At 40.9% G+C, this 22,335-nt stretch overlaps 1 protein-coding gene across 6 annotated transcripts in view; it reads left to right on the forward strand.

The window, feature by feature from the left end:
• Positions 1-22,335, forward strand: part of KANSL1L (KAT8 regulatory NSL complex subunit 1 like) — a 61,782-nt gene that overhangs the window by 1,041 nt on the left and 38,406 nt on the right. For 5 of the 6 annotated variants that reach the window (XM_013952230.2, XM_013952231.2, XM_013952232.2 and 2 more), the window contains 3 exons: positions 2,110-3,227; positions 17,429-17,570; positions 21,437-21,634. In XM_013952230.2, coding sequence (XP_013807684.2) covers positions 2,140-3,227; positions 17,429-17,570; positions 21,437-21,634 — 1,428 coding nt within the window. In that variant the 5' untranslated portion in view covers positions 2,110-2,139. Of the gene's footprint in view, positions 1-2,109; positions 3,228-17,428; positions 17,571-21,436; positions 21,635-22,335 lie in introns of those variants that run through there. The other variant, XM_067298737.1, reaches the window with a different exon arrangement.

Consider the following 22,335-nt stretch of genomic DNA (forward strand, 5'->3'; position numbering starts at 1 on the left):
CTCATTTGTTTGAGCAGTAGCTATACTGTGTGTGGACATTTTCTGGCTCTCCAGAGTAGTAATCCATTATTGTTAAATCGCCCAGGTTAAGGAAGGGAGATGGTTAAGATAGAAGTTATAACCTCATTACTCAGTATACTTAGATATCTCACTGACAGTGTCCTTCTGAGAGATCTTCTTGGGGTTCCCAGCGAAAGATTTAGCATGGGAGCTCGCTCTGGAGTTTATAGCAAACCCACAGAGAAAGTGGTGGTTTCAGAGAAGATGCAGTTCTCCTTCCCTTAATTTTAACCATGCTAAATCACTTTTACTTTAGTCATTTACCATTTGCTAAGGGAAGAGGCATGGAGTGAGTGAACACATATTCTCTTGGATTTAAAAAATCTTGCGCCTGCTAGTTCTTTTAAGATGAATTTGAAAACGTTGTAGTTATAAAAGTGGAAAGACAAAAAGGTGTGTGTCAGGCCGGTGCTGAGAGCACTGTCGAGTTTCGAGAGCCTCACAGCAGGCGTGTGTGTGTGGAGCAGCAAAAGCTGGATGCCGCATACAGACAGGCCCTAGCGTAGGGACCAGAGGATGTGGCTCTTCATGTTTTGCTTGGTGTCCGGAGGGTTAAGGAGAAAGTATCCACACTGGTACTTCTCAACTCTTTTTATTTCCACGTCCTCCTGTAATGTTTTTACTTTGAAGGTGCAAACCTGCAGTTATAACCAAGCCAAGCTTACAGACAGTTTGCCTTTCTTAAGATCCATAAATGACGAACTCGGACGTGTTGACCCCTTACGAGACCTGTGGATTGAAAATTCCTGAGCTAGGCAATTGCTATGGAGGTCAAAAAAATTGAAGATATTAGAAGAAGGTGGAGGAAAAGGTACTCAACTAGTAGGCAGATTAAACAGAAAAAATTGGGAATGCTCTGCTCCAGTCACTTCTGCTGCTGCTGCTCTCCTGTTGTTTCTGGATTTATTCTTAATCAAGAACAGACGGTAGCTTATCTTACCAGCTTCTGCAGGCCACATCCAAGTAAATCTCTTTGGGGGTATTTTTAATAATCTCCTAAACAAAGTTGAAAGTATGGTATAAAACAAAGGATTCCTGCACTGTGGGCTGCAAAATGATAATATATGTTAGGGCAGCATAGCTGATGACCGGCAGTGGGGAAGGTCTGACACTGGTCTTTTGATCCCAAAAGTTTGGGAGCCCATTAGTCTAAGCTTCCTCAAGCCACAGGCAAAGGAGATTGAGTAAAAGCAAAGAGGTTTTGTTTGCAAAGAGTTATCAGGGTATTGTTTTTATATTATGCGAACAGTGCCCAATGAGTAAAGAAGAACTGGATACAAAGCACAGGAAAGGTTGTAGGAAACACTTAGAGCTTACAGGTCTCTGTTTTTAAAGTGTTAGCCTTGGTGTTTGTTTTCTAAAGTGCATTTGTGAGTGTATAGAGTATATTTCATGTAAGTTTATATGTAACAAGCATTTGATAAACTAGGCTGTTTCTCTGAATAGTAACCCTGAGTTTATTGCAGAGCGATTCATCATGTGGTCTGCTTTGCTGAACTTCTGTTAGGTAGCCGCATATCTGCCATTTCTGTGATACTGTTGTTGACTCGTTTGAATTATATAAAAAGCTTGAGGGAAAACTGAATGTAATTCAAAGCAATACTTAATTCAAGAGCAGATTAAAACTAAATCCAGCCACAGTTCCAGGAGTGTGTGTGTGTGTGTGCTTTTCAAATGCATCCTTCCAGTCTTATGGCTTATAGTCATGTTTTTCAGTTTAAGCAAGGTTAGGTGTTGAACTTAGGGGGTCTTACTTCTCAGACTAATAGGATCAGAAATGCAATGAGGTATGAACACTTACTCCCCTGAGACATTAAAGCTTTTACTGCACTTGGAACAACCTCTGTATGACGTAAAGGAAAAATAGATTGTTCTTGTTTGACTCATGAGGGTATATGGTCTATCCATGCTCTTTAGATAATTTGCTTTCTCTGTGACGTCTCTGAATAATGTTAAAATGATTTAAAAAAATGAAATACCTGACACAATTGTTATATGTATATAATGTCATTAAAATGAGGAAATTTACACGGCCCATGTTATTTTCAGGTTTGCTGTAAACTACGTACAGTAGCTATAATGACACCAGCCCTCAGAGAGGCAGCAACAAAAGGTCATGGTATCCACTTGTCACCTTCTTTGTCCTCTAGAGCTATGGAGTCTGATACAACTTTGTGCATGGAAAATTCCAGAGCAGTGGAAGAGGCGATAAGAGAGGATCCCTTCGCACGGATTACGTGCTCGGTCCTGGGGTTCCCCACGGCTGAGCCCAGCCTCAGGAATGATCTCTTCAGTGGGCAGCATTTTGGTTCTCCACAGTCCTCCAAGCGCTATCAGTCTGTCTTGTTAATGAGTACCAATTCTGCATTTAGCAACAAAAGCGGTAAGCAAAGGCAATCTGGAGAGCCCCACTGCTCCAAGATGAGGAATCCCTTATGTAATGGTGCTGACACATCATTTGGGCAGATTAGTTGTTCACAACCTGAGCAACAGGTCAAGGGGGAAACTTTTTCAGAGACCACGTCTCCGAATTTGGCAGAAGTGCAAAGACTTTTGGATTCAAGTGTAACCGAATCCAGTAGCACAGAAGAAATGCAGCTTTTAAGCGGTAAATGGTACAAGAAGAATGGGTTTTTGGGTAGGGCTCTGGAAGTCTGTGCCGAAACAAAAAAAGGGGATTTATTACACCAAATTCTTCACGGGCCTTCAGAAAGGATTTTGAGCTGCACCCGGGATGAGGTGTATTCTCGCTTGCTCCAGTGTGTCACTAAGCAACAAATGGAGATCAGTCGCGCCAAAAGAACTCAGAAACGTTTACAAATGCTCCTGGCAAAGCATGTTATCAAACACTGCGATCAGCAGCTGAAGTGCTTTGTGAAACATCAGCTCCAAAGAATGAAGATTTTCCACGAACCAACCAGATTTTCGGACAGTGGCTCCCTTCGGTGCACTGAAGGTTGGCCAGAAAACAGCGCAGCTACTTTGGAGGATAGTTCAAGTAAAGACATACAGAACGGATTTTGCATTGCGCCGGGTGAAATCCGGGGGTTTGCGCTTTCTGCCGGAGGGCTGCTCTCTCGTGTGGAGAAGGATCTGGACTCTGACGCAACATGTAGCAGCTCAGATGAAGATTGCGATGAACAGACTGCAAGAACGACTGTGGAAGCGTAAGTGTTAAATTACTGCTAGACTCGTGCTTCATGGTTATAAATCAAGCCAGAAGGGTCTAGACCTGCAAATTCCTTCTTGTGTGAGTAACCTCACTCAATAGATAGTGCTAACTGAAATCAGCAGGACTGCCTGTGTGAGCTAGGTCTGGCAGGATCCAGGCAGAAAGTAAGAACTCCTGGTTATGGCATTTAAGGAACGTTACTCTACTAGACTGTAGAGAGCTAGATTTCTGTACTCTTATCTATCAGTTTGAATTGCATTAATGCCACTAGTTATTCAATACTAAGATGATGCTATATATAAAAAAATTAGTGATAAAAGTGCTCTAAGTTTATTTTTGGCTGGTATAAAAATAAATTTATTCTTTGGAGGTATTAAGAATTAGTCAATATTAGTATCTTAAAATCCACTGCTACGTGATAAAGAGTCAAAAAATGATCATCTAATGAATATGTCAACCCATCCAGTCGTTGGGGGACTGTAACACTGAAAAAGCTAGGTGTCAGGACAGTGACATGCAAAATAGAAATTCCTACACACAGCAGCTCAGTAGGAGTCTCATGGCACTTACATTTCTAGCAGTTGAAGTTAGCACTGTTTTTGTCCAAAAATTTTGGTTTTTAGACTTAGTGTTTCCTGATATTTTATTATAGTCTCTGCTGTTAAGAAGTATCTGGAGAGTATTAAGAGGGACACTGAAGTTTTAGGGGAAAAATAAACATTAAACTTTTTTTTTCCTTGGTCTGTTTCTTGAAAAGCATAATGTTCAGTAGAAATCCAGGAAGCTTCATCATAAATAGCACTGTCTGAAAGTGCCCTATTACATGTTTACGTGCTTCAGTTATGAAAGCTTCAGTGTAGCATGGTTGTAGTATCAAATTGCTACTGCATTTTGTTAAACTCTGTAGGTCTGGAAAGCAGATAGGGAGAAAAAATGCAAAGTATAAATGAGTTTTGATTTTCTTTTACATATTGTCAGTATGATAAATACTGTATTAAAGACTAAACCAAAGCATACTGAATTGCAAACTAAGTTATGATCACCTTAAAGGTTTGAGTCTTGCAAAAGATTCTATTCTCCTTCTGAAATATTTTTAATGGAAAAAAAGCATCATTGGCTCTTCCCAGCATAGCAGAATCAACATCCTTCTTGTAGCCGATAAGGGTGAACTTCTGAGTAATAGTTCTGCCTCTGGATTCTTATCTTGTGATTGCATAAACTGAATAGGAAAAACTGATGAAAAATGAATTCTAATTCTCAAAGGGTAGTGGATAATCTAAAACTTGGATCGATTTTTTATGTGAATTTTTTTTCCTTCTTGCCAAGGATATTGCAGTTTCTAATTCTGACGTTCCTTCACCTTTATTTCTTCTTCTGGCCTTTGAGTTGCTTGCAGTTATCTTTCCATGTAAAGGTTATTCAGTGTGTTTTGTTTCACTGAGGAAAAAATCCGCTGAGGACTATTAAATACAAAGACGCCACCTTTGGCTCAGGAAATCCCCAGGCTGCCACGTGCTGGAAGCTGGGGAGTGTCCTGAAGGAGTGCTGCTCTGTGCCTGCCTTGTCGTTAGACTTCTCCTGGCCGCCGTGAGAGATACGAGACTGGGCAGATGATCTTCAGCCTGACGGAGTGCAACCCGTTTGGGTTTTTTTTTCCTTCCCCTTTTTATGTTCTTACTGTTAAACAACAGTCCAGCCGCAGAGATGACTAGGTTAGCAGTGTGCATTAGCTAAGGCCTTGCTGCATCGTAAGTGCAAGAGTCACCTGTGTTTGAGCTGTGCCTCAGCACCAGCCAGCTCAGGGTTAAAGTACCACCTAATTTAAGCTGAAGGTTTTTGTCTGTGTGCATAGGCTGAGGCAATGCTTGAATTAACATTGCAGTGAGGACAGGCTGTCTCTTGTTTGAATTTATTGCCTTCTTAAGCTTAGAGCGGCCTTCTTCCTTGCTCTACCTTTCCAAGGTTTGTCTCTGTGGCTGAAGGCTGTGCTTCTGCTAGATGACAAAGGTATGTCAGCTACTGACCACTGCGGTTGCTGGGATTTGCCATTTTCTGAGCTTTCTTTGGATTGCCTTTGAGCTGGACAAAAGAAACAGATAAAGTTAGGATCCATTTTTATTTCTTGCTAAGTGGATTTATGTTACTATGAAATGCCTTTCTCTCCTAGGGAACTGGCTCTCCGTGCTTTCCAGAAATAATATGATTACGTGGGTGAGAGAAAACTCATTTCCTTGCTTGTGACTTTTATTTCTCATAGTGAAGACTTTTGCTGATCTGCAAGGACTCTTCCTCGCTGTGATATTCTTCATCATATTCAGTGGTAGCTTCTATTAATGTTGTGATGAGCAAGGAAGAGTGTTCTGGTTTCCCGTCACTCAAGTAGTTTCTGGTGACCTTTTGTATGGTCACCGTGTGGTATGCACCAAAAAGGGGGTCTGATCTCGGAGGAAAAGAAATAGACTGAAGGACACTAATTTCCTTATATCACAGTTTACTGAGAGCACTGTTGTTGACTGCACTGTTGTTGGTTTTTTTTTCTTTTTTTGGACAATGCAGTGTGCAAGGGGGAAGGTGTTTCTAGTTACCACATTTACCTGACAACGATCTGTGTCCTGTCAGAAGGGTGAGAGGTTCTGATTCCTGCTCCAAATTCTTCATGATAGGAAAAAACCTGGAGCTATTTTTAGCCTTTTGAACCTGTTCATTCTCATTATCCTGAAAAGAGTTTTGCCCAATGAGTGTTGACATAAGCTCTCCTGAGCTGTATCTCGATGCTTTGTGTCTCAAGTAAGATTGTCTTTATCCATCTATTTCAATACCTATATTGTTCAGTTGTTAATAGCTATTAGAAAACATCTGGACTGTTGTTTGTCCCTCACACATTACATAGGTGCTGTCCTCAGATGAGAGATTCTTGGTCTCCTGGTGAGCTCAAATCTTTTAGCTGATAATTCAAATACCTATTGAACTTCTCTAGTTTCTAGAGTAACTGGAAAGTCTCATCTCGTCTCAGGAGCTCAGTCAGAACACACATGGTCCTCTGTAATATTTCCCACAGAGAAAGGTGAAAAAATAGTTGGCTCCTTTCAGGAATTTTATCATTTTGCTCCTACTGCCAGCTCAGGAATGTCTTTAATGTGTCACAACTTCCATGGAAAGTTTCTTAGGCAATGCACCAAATTTTCATCTGTATTTTGTATTATGTTCCAGTACTGTTCCAGCCTTTGGGAGAGGAAATTCCATGAAATACTAGGGGATATGATAGTATTTTTGTCTGGTTTCTCAAAGGCAAATGTTAGGTGCCCTCCAGACAGTAACCAAAATGGATGGAGGGCCCAAGGAGGACATCGCACAGCTGAGTATAAGTAGTTCCCTCAGGAAGTCACAGCTCGGATCAGCCACATGAAGTGCAACATAGGCAGCATCTCACCAGCTGCATTTACTTGGAACTCGTTTGTGGGTGTGGGGGTTTTTTTGTTTGTTTTTTTGTGGTTCGTGATGACAGAGGTTATCCATACAAATGATCACAGATTTGAAACAAAGTGATTTGGGGGAGGATACTTGAAGTTTTTCAACAGCACAGCTCTGCTCTGGGTGCTGCACATCATAGCCTTCTAGGCCAGCTCTACATCCTTCTTCATGTGTTTGTGTGCGCTCCTGATGCGGTTAGAGGTAAAGTTCTGGCTGTTTACAGATGCACCACAAAGAAGTCTGATGCTGGGCTGATGTTAGGTGGGAAGGCTTGAAAGTTGCAAGGTAAAGACATTTTCTTCTTACATGCCTGAAGTGAATGATCTTTCAAGATCAAAAGATAGATCACTGTGATCCTTTGAAGGCGCAGCTGCTCACACCATCAAATAGTAATGCATGTACCCAGTTGATAAGAGGCAAAAGCTTCTTAAAATAGAATTTTCTGCAAACTAAGTAGGTGTCTGTCTAGTCACAAAAAGTCCGGCTTAATGTGCCCTCCTGAAGCGTTTCTTGGGCAAACAGTCCCCTGCTCTGTTTTCCCAATCCTCCTTCCCCCATCTGAATTCAGTCCTTTTGCATCATTTGGTGGATTTTTTTTCTTCTGAAATACTTTTATGCTTTTCATCTGATTTTTGCAAGACATGTTTTACTGATTATCTTCCAGCAACCTCAAGCCTGACGAAGAAGCACTGTTACATTTTTTCCATGCCCACAGGGTTTATTGTGCTTGGAAACTTTTATGATGAATGTGCAGAGATAGTAAATGCCCCTCCCCCCCCTTTTTTTTTATTTCTCTTCCCCCCTCTTGCCCTTGGATTTCCAATCGGAAAGAGAGAAGATGGGAAATCTGCTCTTAGTACAAATACTTGGCAGGGAGGGGAGCAGTAAGGGGGAGAGAATACAGGAAGGAAGAAAATATTATGACTGATATCTCCAGATCTAATCTGTTTGTTCTAGATTATTTTCCATTTTTCCTAGTGTTTTTCTCATGGCTAATTGAGCAACATCAGTGCAGTTCTGCAGGCCGCGCTGTAGAAGGCACTGCTTAAGGGCTGCAGTTTATTGCCTCTCTTTGAGCCGTATTATAAGGGGAAGCTGTTTGTTTTTATAAGATCAGGTCCTAATTTTCCACTCAGAGCTGTGTAGTTTCACTTCTTACCTGATGAGAGAACTGAATTCTGGTTTTTGGGAAGGGGGGGGAAAGAGTCTGCCAAGACTAAATACTGCTCTCTGTTTTTTTTTTTGTTTGTTTGTTTTTAATGCACAAAAAAAAATTGTTTCCAGTTTTTAAGGCCTGTTTAGTTTTGTCCAGTCCAGAAAATGTCTTATTTACGTGAAGGATTAACGTGAGACCTTTTGAATAAGTATAGACTCATAGGTGCTAATAGTATGCTGATTTTGAAACGTTTTATACGTTGCTTTTTCATGAATTCCATTCTCTCAATTCTTGGCTCCTGTCACTAGGATGTGGGAGGAGAATTGTTACCAGGGAATGAAAGAAAAGCTAGCTTTATATTACGTTCTATTTTCATTCTAGGGATACATATATTATTTCAGAATATATTCAGCTTTACTTGGTTGAATTTCTATAAGATGAACTTAAAACTCCTTTAGGGTCCCACATGCATTTACTGTTTTCATTTTGAGGCCTGATGTACAGCAGTAATAACTTGGTTTTGAGCAAGACTTCTTTCTTGCAATACCAGAGTAATGCTCTTGTGAGTGAACATCCTGATTTCTAACCTGTAATTACATTAATATTTTTGCAGCTGCTGAAAGCAGACTGAAAGATTTCAATATAAGGCAGAAGCTTTGACAAGTTGTAACCTGCAAGGGAATCTCAGAGCTGGGAATGTCAAAGCTTACAAGTTAGATAAGTGTTGAATGCATATTAAATAAAAACTTGGCAATTAAATAAAAACTTCTGAATGACAATTTAATATGTAGTCAACGTAGTAGAATAGAAAATCTAATAATCAGACACATGCATGATAACCTCGCACACTTTATTAAATGGTAGATTTTGGTTCTTGATGTGAACTGCTGTTCAGTTAAGTATTTTATGGCTAACTTTTTTACTTCTGCTAAGCCACTAAATGTATGTGTTTCTTTTTTAAGTTTTATTTACAAATAACAATGAATTATCATTGATAACATTTTATAAGGTAAGAAAATTATTACTTAATTTTGTAAATCACATTGATTTCATAAGAATCTACTTCAAAAGGATACATCCAGTGCCTTTAAGAGTCAGTGCACTTGGGTCGCTGCTGATTCAGGAAATCGTTTAAATGCTTTCCTTTTCACGTGAAGTAAAAAGTGTGCATAAAGACTTCCCAAAATAGGAATGCTCTCCTGTAACAGGATTTCATTCATACTGCTAAATATGGATTAGAAATGTAACTTCAGATGTCAAATTTAAATATATTGACCTATGCTTTTTTTTAATTTAAACTGAAATAGCTGTAAATGCATTTTTACTTCTATTGTAAATTTACCTGCATCCAAACATTTTACCTAGCATCTAAGTTCTGGATCAACTGTTTTAAGTTTTGTGCTCAGAAAATCTCTCGCACAGAAAAGAATAAGCTTTGTATCCATCTTTTGCATCGAAATCTGACTTTGCACGTAGCTAGATGAAGCTAGCTGCAAGCGGGAGTTCGATGCTCTGGGAATGCCATACCCACCTCCCTCCTGTAGGAATGCGGATGCGGCTCTCGGGACCAACTTCAGTGGCACGGCAGCACTGACAGTGCTGCTTGTATAATGTTTCCATTCTACGTATCTTTATACTGTAAGCTCTCTCTTAACTTATGTTAAGTATGAGATCCGGTTGTGGCACTACTTCTTTTCTTTTTCAAGAGCAGTTGTGTAAAGAGCATTTCTAGGCTTGTGTTCCTGGAGTTTTCTGGTTGGGCTACTGATGAGTGCCATTGCAAAAGCAAGAGAAGAAGCATCTTTGCAGCTAGCCCTGGCGTCCTTGAGTTTTTCCTTTGCATATCTGCACTAGCTGCTGCTTTTCTGCTCCTTGATGGTCTAATCCACAGCATGCTACAGTTTAGTGGAAGAAGCTGGGGGATCTGATGGAATCTTACAGGCTTTATTTTTTAAATTACTTTGACCAAGAGGTATTGGCAGAGATGCATTTTGCAGATTTTTTTTTTTTTTTTAATTGAAAGAGGAAGGGTTGCTGCCTATTTATTTCCACAGATTTTTACTTCTTGGGCAGTTAATGTTCTAACTAACCCCCACCTCCACCAACTAATTTGGCCTTTTACCATGAACAACTCTAAAGAGCTGTGTAAACAGAATTGAAAAGTACCTAGCGGGTCATGAAGTCAGCCGGTGGGAAAGTCCAGCACAGTTGCAGGCAGCACTGCTTTAAGAATCTGAGTTTTTCTTTTGTTGAACCCTCAATTGAGTTAACAATTCAGTGTAGCTGTGACAATTCCATTTTTAATGTTAGACCTGTAATGATTGTGTGTTTCTATGCAGGACCCCCCAGCTGGCAACCACTGGCTCTGACACCTCATTAAGTTAGAGGCTGCCGTTTCTCAGATAAGGGAGCTATAGAGCTCCAGTGTGATTCTCCCTGTGAACTTTCTCTAAACATTTAAAACTGAATGGAGTGTGCAGTTACTTTCCCTTTTTCTGTTTGTATTTTCAGTTACCTCCTATAGGCTTTTTTTCCTGGGGATTGATTTCCCCCCCCCATTCCCCCCCTTCTCCTCGCTCTGCCCCTTCTAAACTGATTTGTGGAAGATGTAAAAATCTTACTCTGTTGCTATTTACTTTTCCCCCAGATAGTTCTGTACCATGAATTTTCTTTTCAGGGGAAAATCACAGTTATAATTGATAACTGCAGATATTATTGCATAACTTCCTTAGGCCTCATGGCTCAGCTGAAGTGTTCAGCTGGATAAAGTTTTTCAGTTTGGGAAAACAAGGTGCGCATTATGTGTTAGTATCAACATATGTTATTGGATGCAATTCCAAAAGTATTAAATGGCAACAGGATGTCAAAGACGGCGGGACCGGGCACGAGTGTCAGAAGTTGTTGTGATAAGCAGTTGCTGATGTCTGCAGATGATAGGGAGAGCTGTTAACCCATCTGTTCTGAAGCCGTGCAGCGTTGCAGGGGAAAATCCCTGCCAGGTAGGAATTGCTATTAAGCATCAAGGAAGATAGGTATCCCCAACGGCTCAAGAAGAATGACCTGCTTGCAAATCGTTGCAGAGATTGCGGTATAGTTCTGAGCTCCGGAGAGCCTCCCTGAATTGATTTCCCCCCCCAGCACGTAGCTTGGTTTGGCGCTGGTTATTGCAAAACAGCAGCATGTTGCGCTCTGCAGTCATTCTGCTGCACGTGCTTATGGACAAGCTGAACAAAGGCTTATAGAGAACTATTAAGAGTAAATGGTATTTTGTTATGTTGTCTTGATCGGGTATGGTAGCACAGGATGATATTTGTTGCAGTTTGTTTTGTTTTCATCTTTTTTGCACTTTCTGGAACTCACCGGAGAGATTCAGCTCATAAAAGAGCACTCGCTGTTTTTTCAATTAAGTGGTTATTATGGATTTAACAGTCAACTGGGCTGGGGAATGAATGCTTCAACAGCAACCAAAGTTAGTTCGTTCTGAAAACAAACATTAAGTAGGTGTGCTGGAAGAATTAGTCCTTGAAAAAGCATTTACGGGTCATTTCACGGTTGGACATGTTTGTTCAGCCATTACAAGTGTTGGAAGTTTTTGTTGGGAGTGGGCATATTTATCTCGCGAGTGAAATCTAGATAAGATTATCTGAAATACGTGCACTATGTCTCTCAATTCACCTCATTTAAATGTTTAATATGATACCATCTCCTACTTTTTGTAGGTATTTTCTTGTTAAGTGTCAGTGTTTGGAGGGGGAAGAGAAACGGGCCTGCTGAACGTCGCTAACGCGGTGTCAGAACGGCGCGGGCGGCCTGCGCCCACCTTGCTGGCTGGCAGAGGAAGGTTGGTGTTGGAGCCAGCTGCTCGCTGAGCGTTGCCCTGTGTCCAGGCGCAGGAAAGCTGCCCGTGGCGCTGGGGTAATGCTAGGGCCAGTGCAGGCAGGTCATGGACTGGCAGCGCCTGTCCGCTGGGACCCCCACAGGCCGAGTTTGCTGTTTAGCGTTTGTGGGGTGGTGCCATGTGGTAAATACGAATTGTTTCGTATCGCTGTACAACTGAGGGAGCCTCCCAAGAGAACTGGGGGATGTATATATATTTTTTTTTCTTTTTTTTTTCCTTCCGGTGTGTCTTAACTCATGAATTTCCTCATGAGTCATGTGATGTCTGGATGGGATTTAAAGCTTCTGGACAAATTTCTGATTTTTTTTGCTTTTCAATTTCCAGAGCTGTGCCCCTCATTGCAATGATAAGCCTCTGCGGTTATTTTCAGTGACTCCCACCAAGGAAGACGATTAGCTTTTTACTCTGACAGTGACCCGTCTGTAGTTTACAAGTTGCTTCCTGTTCCCAAATCCTCGCGTGGCTGGTGCTGCCATGGGACTGGCAGCTCCCCGCGAGCGCAGGAGATGAGCCGGCAGGGAGGGCTGAGGTTAGGATCGTTAGGTCCCTTTGGGACCGAATCTGCCACGGGCCCGATCCATCATCTCAGCGCTGAGACTTCAGACGAGCGCCCAGACTGCTCCGGGAGCTCTCCCGTTCACCGGATGGCATTCTGGTCCCAGCTGCAGTGGGGAGGAGCGTTGGCCACCTCCTCATAAGTCTGTACATTATGAGGGAAAACTAGGACTAGGAAACTGTTCATTTGCTATAAATTAGGCTGTGGAGGCAACCGAGTAGGGAAATGGTTATGAAAATTAGATGCCAGAACAGCAGGGATTAAACTGAAGGGAACTTGGCATGGCATAAAGAGGAAAATACACCATGTTAGGAGATGGAGGAGGAAATACATGTGCAAGAGGGTGTTGGGAACAGCCAGTGTTAGGTTTCATGCGGAGTTTTTGAGCTGGAGAAGTTTTGTGCATGCTGTGTGGGGTGTGGGTGCCTTGCTCTCTGCCTGGTTCATCTGCAAGAACGTTGTAACTTGACAATTATGTTATACATTATATATGAACTGTTTTTCAGGCCTATTGTTTTGTTTGCTTATAGAAATAAAAGATTTACATCGCCTGTAAACAGCACCCCCCCCCCCCCAAACAAAACCCAAACAACTGTGTGTGTCTAGCACAGCAGTTTTATTTTGGCTAGCAGTTCCCCTTTGCACTCCGTTAGGTTGCCTGGGTCTGTTTCTTGGCACAGATCTACTTTAGCTTTCAGGAGAACATAAGTCTCACCCACGGCTTAATGGAGGCGTTGGTAGAAGGAAATGCTTATCAAATTTGCTATTGCTTTCTCTGGTACTGGTTTGATTACTTAAAACCGTGGTCTGTTCTCAGTTCTGTTTTCCCGTTTGGGGAAGGTAAGAGTGCTGAGGGGGTGACAGAGCTGAGAGGAAGCATTTGTATCCTGTGGTATTGATCTATATAATCTATAAAAACTTTTTGCAGTTCAAGCAATAGTACTGACTGTAATAGCGATATATTATTTAAGGCTCATCACTTGCCTCTTCAGTCTCAGCAAAAGCAAGTAGCTTTAGTGCAGTGCTTATACTGCCTCTGCTGGTGTCTGCAATCCCAGTTGAATTCTTTCCCACACTTTGGGGTGATACGATACAGTCTGAATGTTTTCTTCCTGGCTGTATTTCTGACTTTCTGCATTTGTGTCTCTGCTCTTTGTGGCTAGTTTTCTTTTGCATTTATTTGTTCGCTCTCACAAATTGCACGGGATTGACCTCCTGCAGCTCAACCCAAGCTGCAGAAATGCAAGCCAGTATCTCACATGAGAAATTCTGTCTCTGATGCAATTTCAACCTGTGTGTCTAGGGAAATTAAAATGAGATGTTTTATTCATACAAAGTCAGTATTTCTGTGTTGTCTTGAATTCCAGTAGTCATGGATAAAAGCAGGAGATCATCTGCAGATTTAGAATCGTCCCAAGAGTCGTATGTTTATACACTGATAAATATTTCCATGTACTACGGTACTGAACATTTGAAAGCTCTGAAAATACAACACTGTGGTTTATATTGCATTGCCGGCAGAAGAATGACTTTGAAATTCCTGTTGAGGGTGTTGAGGTTAGAGTCAAAAGCACAGAAACCAAGTAAAGAGGCTTTGCAAAAAGAGCGCACAGGAAGTGGGACAGACAGGAACTTTTTTTTCCATGTCTCATTCCCAACAGAGCACCAACACAGGGAACTTTTTGCTTTAGCACCTGCTCCGACTTCCTCCTTCGGTAACAGCCCTGGTTATTTTTGTAACCCTTTGTGGTTTTGCTCTTTTCTGGATTTGGAGTGTTAATGAATTTGCTGGTCCCGCCTTAAAACAGCTTTTTTTTTCCATGTGAAGCTACCAAGCAGGAGCAAGAGGGATACCAGAAGAGTGTGGACTTCCTAATTAGCTTAGCGTTAGAAGGAATTGGTCATCTACCCCTGCTCATCGAAAGATGCCCCACAAATTCTTGTTGCCTCATTTTCTTTCCTGAGGGAATATTATACTGTACCTGCTAACATCCCTGGAACAAGATTTATCTTGGCCCCCCCCCCCCCCAGTTGGAGTAGTGGGTTGTTATCATTTGTCACTTGGGTCACCATAGTATTTTGCATGTAAACAGCTCACTTTAAGACTATCAGACTAGCTTATAAAGATTTTATCTTCCTCTAAGGTGTTACAAGGTTTAATATATAGTTCTGCAGACAAATAGACTTAAAAGCACAGATGGTAAATAAAGAATGTAAGATGAAACAGGGGACAAGTGACAGAGTTGGGAGCAGAACTGAGCAGCTCGGGCGGCTCGTGCTTTCACCGCTAGTCCAGAAAGGTGCCACGGTGGGAGCCTGCCCCGCTGCGCTCCCTGCCGCTTCCCTCTGCGCAGCGCAAAAGCCCCGTCTGCCTGCCTGCCTGCCTGCCTGCCTGCCTGCCTGCAGGGCACCAACTGGGGAAGGGAGCCAGACTCAGACTTGTTCCTTCCCTCCTCCCGGAGTTAAATTTAATCCGTGGCGCTGCGAAGCTGGCGCAGGCGCGGGGCTGCCGGCGGCGGCTGCGAAGGGAGGCTGAAATTGCTTCCTTTGGCATGAGCACGAGCTTAAAATGTTTGCGCTTAGTCCGGTGGAAACTCTTCTGTAGAGGAGCCTGAGGACGTCGTTATTACAGCCTAATTAAATACTGTTAGTTTAATTATATACTACACTTATTTTAAAGCCTTAAGAAATACTTACATGGTATTTTATAAGGAAACAAACATATATGTAATAGTAGATCTAACAGTGAATGCAATTAATTCAAGATCTAATATTGTTTATTTAGGGGAAAAAAAGCATATTCCAAACAAGTTTTTGAAAAATAACTTCTGGTACTACATTGGGGAGGATTTTTTTATATGTAAGACACTAATTTACAGAAGATATTGACTTGTTTATCTTTAGTAACTGTTCTGTCACCTGTTGTGGTTTGGTATCTGAGGCGGCTTCCCTTCCTGCCACGCTGAGTTCGTGTGGGGTCGGTGCCGTAAGACCAGCTCTGGCCCTTTCCGCTGCCCTTTCGTTTCCCAGCTGTGCGGGTAGTTTTTCCTCTTTCTCGCCTTGGTGAGAGGCTGGTGGTCGTGGTGGTGGCGTCCCCCTCGGCCTCTTGCAGAGTAGCTCCCGTTCATACCTGGTGCATTTAGATTGGCGTTTAATTCTACTTTTTTTTTCATTTGCATTCTTTCAGCCTGGGTTTTTGCCCACATGGATTTTTTCTTTTGTTTTTTGGGTTTTTTTGTTATCCTCTTTATTCCTATTTAGCTGTTTTGTTAAAATGATTAACTAAGGGATTTGTCATAGCCTCTTTAAGCAGCTCTTCTCTTAGGACTAGCTTTTTGACATCTTAGGATCTTGAGACAAATCCTGACTATTCTAGCCCCCACCCTTGTTCAAGCACAAATGTGCAAAACTTGCTGATCAAAGAGAACAGAAAAAAAGTTCTTGTCAAGAGGGTCTGGTTGAAACACAAGTAATCAAGGTATTTCTATGTGCCAGTGATAATGAGAAGGCAAAGAGAAATAAGGAAGGGTTGCCGGAAAAACAGATATTCACAAAATGACTTCATGTGTCTTTTCTTTCCTTAGGACAAAATCACTATTATAATTTATAACATACAAAAAGAGTTTATTATAATACGTGTTTATAGAGCTTCTGGAGTTTCTTTTGTGATTGTAATCCACTTTATTTGGTTGCATGTAGCATCTAGACTTCCGCAGGCCACTTCAATCTCCTGATTTCATATGTTCATCTTGGCTGTGTAGGAGGGAGTTTAAGCTGGTTGTAAATTATGTGGGCAGAAACTGGAAGATAATTTATGTAAAACAAGGGGAAATTATGTGTTTTAAAGGTGACCTAGCAGAAACTGTCTGTTCCTACTATTTATGATAGCTAAAGTAGACCTGAAAATTGTGAGATTTTTGCTTTATATATGATGTCTTACCTTTTTTTTCGTTGGTGAGGTATCTGACACAAAATTGTGCATGAAACAATACTGCTTGCCCAATGTTCCTGTGCCGAGTCGCTTGTCGGTGCTAGTGTCCGGCGCTTCCTTTATCGGTGGGGTTTTGCCTCCAGATTCTTTATTGCCAGATGAACGGTGAGATCGCGTATTCTGCCTACACAAAATTTACCATACCATTTCCTCCAGGATTCAAATCCAGTAGTTATCCCAAAAACTTACTTGAGTAGAAGCATATTTTCCAGAAGAAATTTGGTCTTGTTTTTACAGTTCTTACAAATTAGCTGTGGCAAAATATTTGATAACTTTAGTGGCAAAAAATACAGTTGTTTTCTTACAAAAAGAAAACAAAAAAACCCCTCAGTTAATGAGAGAGTACCAGTGGAAGTTGCATATTAAAATATTGCATTGTATTATCTCCTTTTTTTTTGTTTGAATATTAAAATAATTTATTGAGTGGTACCATTATGTCATCCATTTATTTAATATATAGATTGAGTAAAGTTTGCTGATATCAGTGATGATTTTAGTGCAATAACGTTAAGGTAACCGTAACGTGAAACATCTTGGAGACATACCTTTCCTGTTATTAAACACACCTGTTTGTAAACAGCAATAAGAGGCATTATTTTGACCTAACTAAACTATACTTACCAGTTATGCTTACAAAATAAGTAGAATAAAAGAGAGCTATACTACATCAGAGTTTTTTGAGGAGCAAGTTGATCTCTAGCTGGTCATTGCTCTATCCTGTCTTATTAGATGGCAGTTGTTAGCTAATGGTATTCCTGGAAGCTTGGGGGAGACAGAACGGCGTAAGAGGACTTTCGTTCTTGCTTGCGGAGTGACTGGGATTCTTTACACATCTGTGATCTGCATTAACTGATAGAGTTTGGTCTTTTCTCCAGCGCTTGGTTTTACAGCACATAACAGAAAACGAGCTGAGCCTGGGAATAGCCAGCGAACTTTGATTGTCCTGGTTTGGGCAAGTTCCGTAGTTACAGAAATAAGCTGATGTGAAACTGGCTGTGTATAATCAGATCTCTTCTGAAAGCAACTGAGATGCTTGCAACATGAGGCAGAGCAGCTGTCAAAAATGTTTTTGTGCAAATGTGGTTATCTTTATTTTTGGACTAACCCGCATTTTGTCTTCACAGCAGCTATACTTCTGAATGGAAGTGGCTTGCAGACAGAGCTAGAGTTGGCTGCCGTTGGACATGGCTTCAAGCCCAGATTTCAGAACTAGAATACAAAATCCAACAACTAACTGACCTTCACAGGCAGATACGTGCCACCAAGGTATTGTCTGTAAGCTCGTAGATGGGCTCTTCAAATAATCTTTTGACAGTGTCTCTTGTGATTTTTTTTTTTTATTATTATTTTTTTGCTTTCTCCTTGTTGTTTGTTTTCCTGCAGAGTTCTGGTATCCAAGCATGCTATTGCACACTACTGCAAAGGTTAATGAGAAAGGCATCGAGGGCTAAAAGGGAGTATTGTAGTGTAGGGGCATCAGTACAGGACTGGGAGCCAGGAACTCTTTACGCTCCTATCCCTGATAGTGACACTGTTAATGACTTTCAGGGACCTGGGACGAGGTACTTCACTTACCACACTGGTTTTTCCCTCTGTAGAAGAGACAAGATTTGTTTTTCAGGAGAGGGTGGTTGGTTATCTTTTGTGTTATGAGATTTGGGGGTTTTTTTGTTGTTATTTAAGTGAATGTTTATTCTGAGGATTAGTAAGTTAATGTTTGTACAGTGCTTTGAACAGGTCAAGGATTAATTATTACTAAAATTCCAATGTGTACAACTCATGTACTATTTTTTTTAAAACAAACTGGCTAGACAGTGGTAAGTCACATTCCTAGAACATTAATAATCTATCTATCAGTTTAATGGGCTGTCCAGGTCATTCTCATGTGTGAGAAGCCAAAACCTGTGATGATTCTGGTGGATGCGATAGGAAAGGATCTTGGGGGAGGGCTCTTTAACTCATCCTTTTTGAGCCTCATGTAGATTGGCTTGTCTTATGTTGGAGCCAAATGAGCACAAATTAAAAGGAGGTAGCAGATGCTTCGGGCTTTTTCTGGCTGAACCTGGGACTTGGAGGGAGGAAGAATGGAGAGGAAATCGCTATAGAGAGAGAGCGTCTCATTCTGATTGCATAAAGAATTATTCTCTCTTCTCCTTTTGCCCTTACTACCCTTCTTTTCCTATCCAGCTTTGTCTCTATCCCGCTCACAACATTTTCCCACTCAGGGTTTTCTTTAAAAACGAATTGAAGAGCTTTTGTTTGAGAATCTATCCTGCCTCTTTGTCCGTAGAAATGGTCAAAGATTTCATGTTTTGGGGAGGGGAGAGAATGTCTATATCTTACTGTTGTCCTAAACGCCAGATACATGTACCCTGTTACAACCAAAAGCTCTCAGACTTTAGATGGCGTAGGTCTTGTGAGCTGGAGAACAGGCAGAAGTCAACACCAGAGAAATGAGAGAAAGAGCGTTCTTTTAGTCATGCATTTTCTTCCCATTAAATGGTATGTTGGCTTGGAGCCTAGTCATCTTCCTGGTGGAGATCTTTAGTGACATTCCTTTTTGCAAACTTCATGCCCCTTTTACTAGCCGTGGGGTTCAATATTTGGCTTTGTGTCCCTGAGAGAAGATAGACATGTATTTTTGTTGGCTCTGTTTTTTGTTTTTCTTTTGGGGGGGGCAGGGGAAGCGGGGTGGTATATGTGTTTGCAGTGTATGGAGACATCCACTTCGGAAGGACACAGGACAGGCAAGCTGATAGAAGAGCTCTTTGTTTTCATTTAGCGGCTGCGAGGTAGTTACACAATGTCATTAGAATTTGTATGCCGTGTTTAATGGTTTCAAAGTGTTTTTCTTGTGTTATAAGTGGGAAAAAAAGTGATTCATAGCCAATTTACAGTGACTTCAAGCAAAGTGCCACACCTCTAACACAAGTACGCAGATGATTAACTTGTGGGCAGTTTTCTGGCCTCTTACAGTGTCTTCTCCATTCCTGTGGACCCAGAAGTAGCAAGTCTGGATCTTTGAGAGTGATTCTGTTGTGTTTTTTTTTTTTTTTTTTTAAAGTGTGTGTGCGTACATACATTTGTTTTGTTTGTTTGGTAGATAGATATCTATCTATCTGCCAAGCAAAACAATTACATTTAAAATTTTAAAAAGCTTGTTGCCAAAATCTACTGAATATAACCAATATAACTTTTAGTTCCTAGATAGTCATCCTTTACTCTTCCTCTTTTCTTCTATGCCTGCTGCTGCTCTCTCTTTTTATAGTGTGTTTCAGATCAGTCCTTTCTTTCCATGTGTCTCACCGAAATTCTGCAAATTAAAAAATAAAACTCAGGTGGAGAGAGGTGGTGGTGGGGATTCCCCCCATTTGACTGCTTTTCCTGTTTGTCTTCCTATTCTTCTGGCTTCAAAATTTGTGTTTTAGAGTTTAGGATCTTTTTCCTCTTCTAGTGATTGTGGACTATGATAATTTTACTGTCTTATATTCTAAAGCTATTGAGCTAGCTTGCCCTCCTATAGTGGCGCATTAAAATAAGAGCTATACTTGAGTTTCCTTGAACGTGATGCCTACTCTGTAACTGCTGTGGTCTGCAGATTATAGAATGATACTGGCTGGATTCGTTTCCATCTGCTGTAAATGGAAAGGCACAGATGGTGGGCTGCTACTACCTGATAATGAACGTAAAAAGTCTACTGTGGGCCTGGTGGAAATCCAGAATCTCTGTGGGCCTTTTGAGCACTGAAGCAAGTCTTTAAGCATCCAGCTTTGTTTTTAAGAGGGTATCTTGGCTGTCAGCTTTGACTTAAAACAGGGGAATAAATGAGAGACACAAAAACAGGGCAGTTCCGTATTTTCTCCTAGTCTTCTCTTTGGAAGCAGATTGCTTTCTTGTTCGAGAGCAAGTTGCTGCTAAGGCAGGTGTCGAGGTGTGAGTAAAACTACAGTATCCTTAATTTTCCACAGTCTAGGTGAAATCTGACTTCCTAAAAGGAATAATACAGGAGTTGCTTGAATTCACACGATGACAATCTTCCCTCACTTTTTAATAGAATATTCTGACTAGAAAGAAAAATCTGAGACAATGTAGTTAATGGTCCCATTCTTTCAATACCTGTTTAATATTTGAGTTGCAGTCAGTACTTCAAAACAAATATATCTTTTCCTGTTCTTTTTGGAATAAACCTGCAAAAGTCTGATAGCATTTTCTGAGTATTGAAGTTACATACTCAAGATAGTGACAAAATAACGGGACCATCTGAGGAACCGTTTTTGACTGTTTTGTAGTTCTTTTTGCTTATTATTTTATTTACTTCAGAACAACTGAGATGTTACCTAGGAATGCATTTTGACATTGTTATTTTTGTAATCTGTCTTGTGGAAAACACAATGGGGGTACTCTTTTCCTGTTTCTGAAACTCTGTTATTTCCCTACCTTAAAAGCCTATATTTATCGCTTTAGGAGACTTGTACTCTAGGTGACGGATCATGGCTGATACCATTTTCATGCAGATAGTCTTGAAAAACAATAAGATTGATAGAATATTTAGGATGGTTGCCTCTATGAGTGTGAAACTAAAAATGCTCACCTTAAAAAATCAATTATTAAATTGTAAAAGACCTTTTTGGAATTGCGCCCATCTCTGATATATAAAAAATAACAGCCTTGGTGTTTTGTTTAGATCAGAGATGGGAATAAGAAAAATATAACACCTTAAAATGCCCCAGAGAAACTTCTTGGCTGCAAAGACTATAACAAACTTCAAATCAGAAGGTGGTTGTTTCTTACAGGAAAAACCTCTTCTTAAATCAGCAGGCAAATGATCATGTCGTTGCTCTAATAAGTATGAATTTCTGATTTGAATTTTGGCACAGATGTTTAAGCAGTGGTATAAAACTGTAGAGTGATTGTTATTATAAGGAATAACATGAATGATGCAGCTTTTCATTAATAAAAATTGCTAGTATTTCTGTATTTTAGGTGTTGAGTACATGTAAAATCTGGGTTAAGTGCTCTGAAGAGTTGCTGGGAGGGGTTAAGGGGGATGTGCCAGAGTTGACTGCTGCTTAAAAATGATTTAGGAGGGTTAATCTGTTGTCAACCAACTGTGTTCAATTGCTGTTGTCTAGGGGATGGTGATCTTAGAAGAATTCCCATTTCCAAAAGACATTTTGAAGAAGCAAATACAACTGACGGACCAAGAAGCTTTATTAAACGCCACAGGGAATTCGCAAGCTGCCATTGAGAGACAGGATTCTCTGCCGGAGCATGATTTCGAAATGTCACCCAGCAGTCCTACCCTGCTTTTACGAAACATAGAAAAACAGGTAAAGTAAAATGAGAACAGAAGGTCCAGCGGAGCCAAGTGATTTATTTCAGAAATAGGCAGGTTCCATGGTGATTACTTACAGAAAGAAAGATATTTCACGCACCTGAGAGTGGGGGCTGGTGAATTGAAGGGCTTAAATAAATACATTGGTCACCAGGTTTACAAATTAACCTTTTATTTCAGGTGTCTATATTGCTGCTTTGATTATATGAAAGTGGCCACATAACCACTTCTGATAGGTCTCCACCAAACTACCTCTCCTTTGTAGTTATGTTCAATGTTGTGTTGCCACAGATTGTGTCAGGAAATACTTGCGTAAGATGAAAGAGTACAGCTGAAGATGGAGGTATGTTACATTTAAAAACAAACTAACAAAAAAGCCACAAAATCTAATTGTTGATCTGGCCTTTTCAAGCACCAGTGGAGCACTGCTGTTAGCGGCTCCGGGCTGCCCCATCCTGCTGCCCTCGCCCAGCGTAGGTGTAGCTCGAGCAGCGTTTTGCTTTGTGGTGTTGTAAGCAGTCCTCTCCAAGGTTAATTCCAGGAACTACAGTGTTGACTGTGGCAGGGCTGGCTTTTGCTAGAAAGTGCGTATAAAAACTTAGTAGGATTGCATTACTGAAGGAGATGCAACAAACCTGTTTTCAGAAGGAATTTATATAGCTAGTGTAAAGCAAACCTAACAAAGATGGTAAGATG

This window comes from Apteryx mantelli, chromosome 6 (genome assembly GCF_036417845.1).
Source record: "Apteryx mantelli isolate bAptMan1 chromosome 6, bAptMan1.hap1, whole genome shotgun sequence".
Classification (NCBI taxonomy): domain Eukaryota; kingdom Metazoa; phylum Chordata; class Aves; order Apterygiformes; family Apterygidae; genus Apteryx; species Apteryx mantelli.